The sequence below is a fragment of the Cervus canadensis genome, chromosome 29 (genome assembly GCF_019320065.1).
Source record: "Cervus canadensis isolate Bull #8, Minnesota chromosome 29, ASM1932006v1, whole genome shotgun sequence".
Taxonomy (NCBI): domain Eukaryota; kingdom Metazoa; phylum Chordata; class Mammalia; order Artiodactyla; family Cervidae; genus Cervus; species Cervus canadensis.
Window position 1 is genome coordinate 25,588,975 of NC_057414.1, and position 2,523 is coordinate 25,591,497.

General features: G+C 39.5%; 1 protein-coding gene across 1 annotated transcript; it reads right to left on the reverse strand.

Annotated features, from left to right (window-relative positions):
- Positions 1-509: 509 nt before the first annotated feature.
- Positions 510-1,439, reverse strand: LOC122431116 (olfactory receptor 8D2). The gene has a single exon (XM_043452217.1). It carries the CDS (start codon positions 1,434-1,436, stop codon positions 510-512), a length of 927 nt encoding a protein of 308 aa, XP_043308152.1. The 5' UTR covers positions 1,437-1,439.
- Positions 1,440-2,523: the final 1,084 nt, after the last annotated feature.

Consider the following 2,523-nt stretch of genomic DNA (forward strand, 5'->3'; position numbering starts at 1 on the left):
GGTTCTTTGCTATACGTACTGCATCTTCACAGCTGTCATGATATCAATATTCTCAATATTTCACTATAATGGCTTGGGGATAGAAAAAAGAAATCTTCCCTTGGAAGTTTAAAAATACCTCTCTTCCTGCCCTTCAAGATATTGAATCAGTTAACATCATCTTTTTTCAAATACAACCCTGAACCCACTTCTTATTTACCAAGCACTTTCAAAATCAATATCTTTAACATATTTTTGTTTTTGTTTTTGTTCACTTGTCCTCCCTCTTCCACCAAATCCTGTTCCTTGAATACAAGTAAAATTTCCAAATATTATATTGGCTATGAGAAAAGCTTATCATTTGATAAAAATAACTAAAATGCCTCAAACATTCTCAAATACAAATATATATTTTGTAAGTAACAGTGAATTTTGTCTCTAGAGGAAAAAAGGAAATAACACAGAGCTCATGACAACTTTTCATCTGGTTCACTTCTTCCTCTCTGCCGAAATTTCCTTTGTTGGGGTGACTACTTTCCCCTAAGCACCTTCCTCAGTGCATTCTTCACATCCTTGTTCCTTAAACTGTAGATCAAGGGGTTCAGCATGGGGATCACGGTGGTGTAGAATATGGAGGACACTTTCTCCTGCTCCATAGTATTGCTTGAAGGAGGCTTGAAATACATGAATGTTATAGACCCAAAAAAGATAACCACAGCCATGAGATGGGAGCTACAAGTGCCAAAGGCTTTGGACTGTCCCTTGATGGAGTGAATATGGAGAATACTAGAGAAGATGAAAGCATAAGAGATGAGTACAGCCAGTGTCGGTGCCAAGGTATTAACTCCTCCAATAATAAACAATAGTATCTCATTAACATGGGTGCTGGAGCAGGAGAGACTCAACAAGGGAAGAATATCACAAAAATAATGACTGATAACATGAGACCCACAGAAGGACAACATTGACATGCGGGTAGTATGAACGGTGGCCCCAAACAAGCCCAGTGAATATACTACACCCATCATTATGGAACAGACCCTGTGAGACATGATAATATTGTAAAGCAGTGGGCTGCAGATTGCAACGTAACGATCATATGCCATGGCAGTCAGAAGATAACCTTCTGCTATTACAAAAATAAGGAAGAAGTAAAGCTGAGCCATGCATTCCTGGAAGGAAATAACATTCTTCTCTAACACAAAACTCACCAGCATCTTTGGAGTAATGACAGAGGAGTAGCAGAGGTCAATGAATGACAAATGGCTGAGAAAATAGTACATTGGAGAGTGAAGTTGAGAACTGATAGTGATTAAGAAGATCATGCCCAGGTTCCCCACCACGGTGACTACATAGATTCCAAGGAACAGGAGGAAGAGTGGCAACTGAAGCTCTGGGCATTTTGTTAACCCTTCAAGGATAAATTCACTCACTGAAGAGTGATTTAAAGTAGTCATTCCTTACAAGATATTATCTGCAGAAAGAAGTGAGACAAAATAGATGCATTAGAGTTATTTTCTGATTCCCAATGCAGCATGACAGGTCCCGTCTTGACTGGGTCCATCTTTCATCTGTCCCATATCTTCATCCTTTCCAGTGATCTCTTAAAAGCTCAAGGACATGGTACTGATGAACCTATTTGCAGGGCAGGAATAGAGATGCAGACATAAAAAATGGACTTGTGAACACAGCTGGGGAAGGAGAGGGTGGGAAAAATTGAGAAAGTAGCATTGACATATATATACTACCATATGTAAAATGGGCTTTCCTGGTGGCTCATCTGGTGAACAATCTGCCTGCAATGTGGGAGACCTGGGTTCGATCCCTGGGTTGGGAAGATACCCTGAAGATGGGAACAGCTACCCACTCCAGCATTCTGGCCTGGAGAATTCCAAGCGCTGTATAGTTTATGGGGTTGCAAAGAGTCAGACATGACTGAACGACTTTCGCTTTCATGTGTGAAATTGATAGCTAGTGGGAAGCTATCCATTTTACACATGGTTGTGTATATATGTCAATACTACTTTCTCAGTTAGTATAGCCAGCATTGTAGAGCTCATCCTGGCACTCTGTGATGACCTAAAGTGGTTCGGGTGGGAGGGAGTCTCTAGAGGGGTGGGATATACAGATAACTATCACTGATTCAACTTATTGTATGGCAGAAGCCAGCACAACATTGTAAACCAATTATCCTCCAATTAAAAAAAATTATAAAAGCATAAGAATCTACCAAAAAACAAAAACAAACAAGCACTCAAAGACAAAGACTAGAAGTATAGCCTTTGTGGTTCCACCCAACATTCAAATACCCCCCTATAAGTCTTAGCCTTTTTATTTTACTCCCAGGCTTAAGCCAACAACTACCTCACTTTGAAAGAAAAAGCACAAACTTTCAAGAGCTAATTAGTTTTTCTTTAATATACTTAAAGGAATGCTGCCCATCCCTTTCTCTAACATATATGAATAGAACCTTCAAATTTGATTGAAACATGGCTTCTAATCTAGCTCTAATGAAATGAAGTCATCCTTTTCGATTTCTCAGCC

Bases quoted from the DNA above. Each gene is read 5' to 3' on its own strand.
- LOC122431116 (XM_043452217.1), bottom strand. From the start codon at position 1,436: ATGACTACTTTAAATCACTCTTCAGTGAGTGAATTTATCCTTGAAGGG.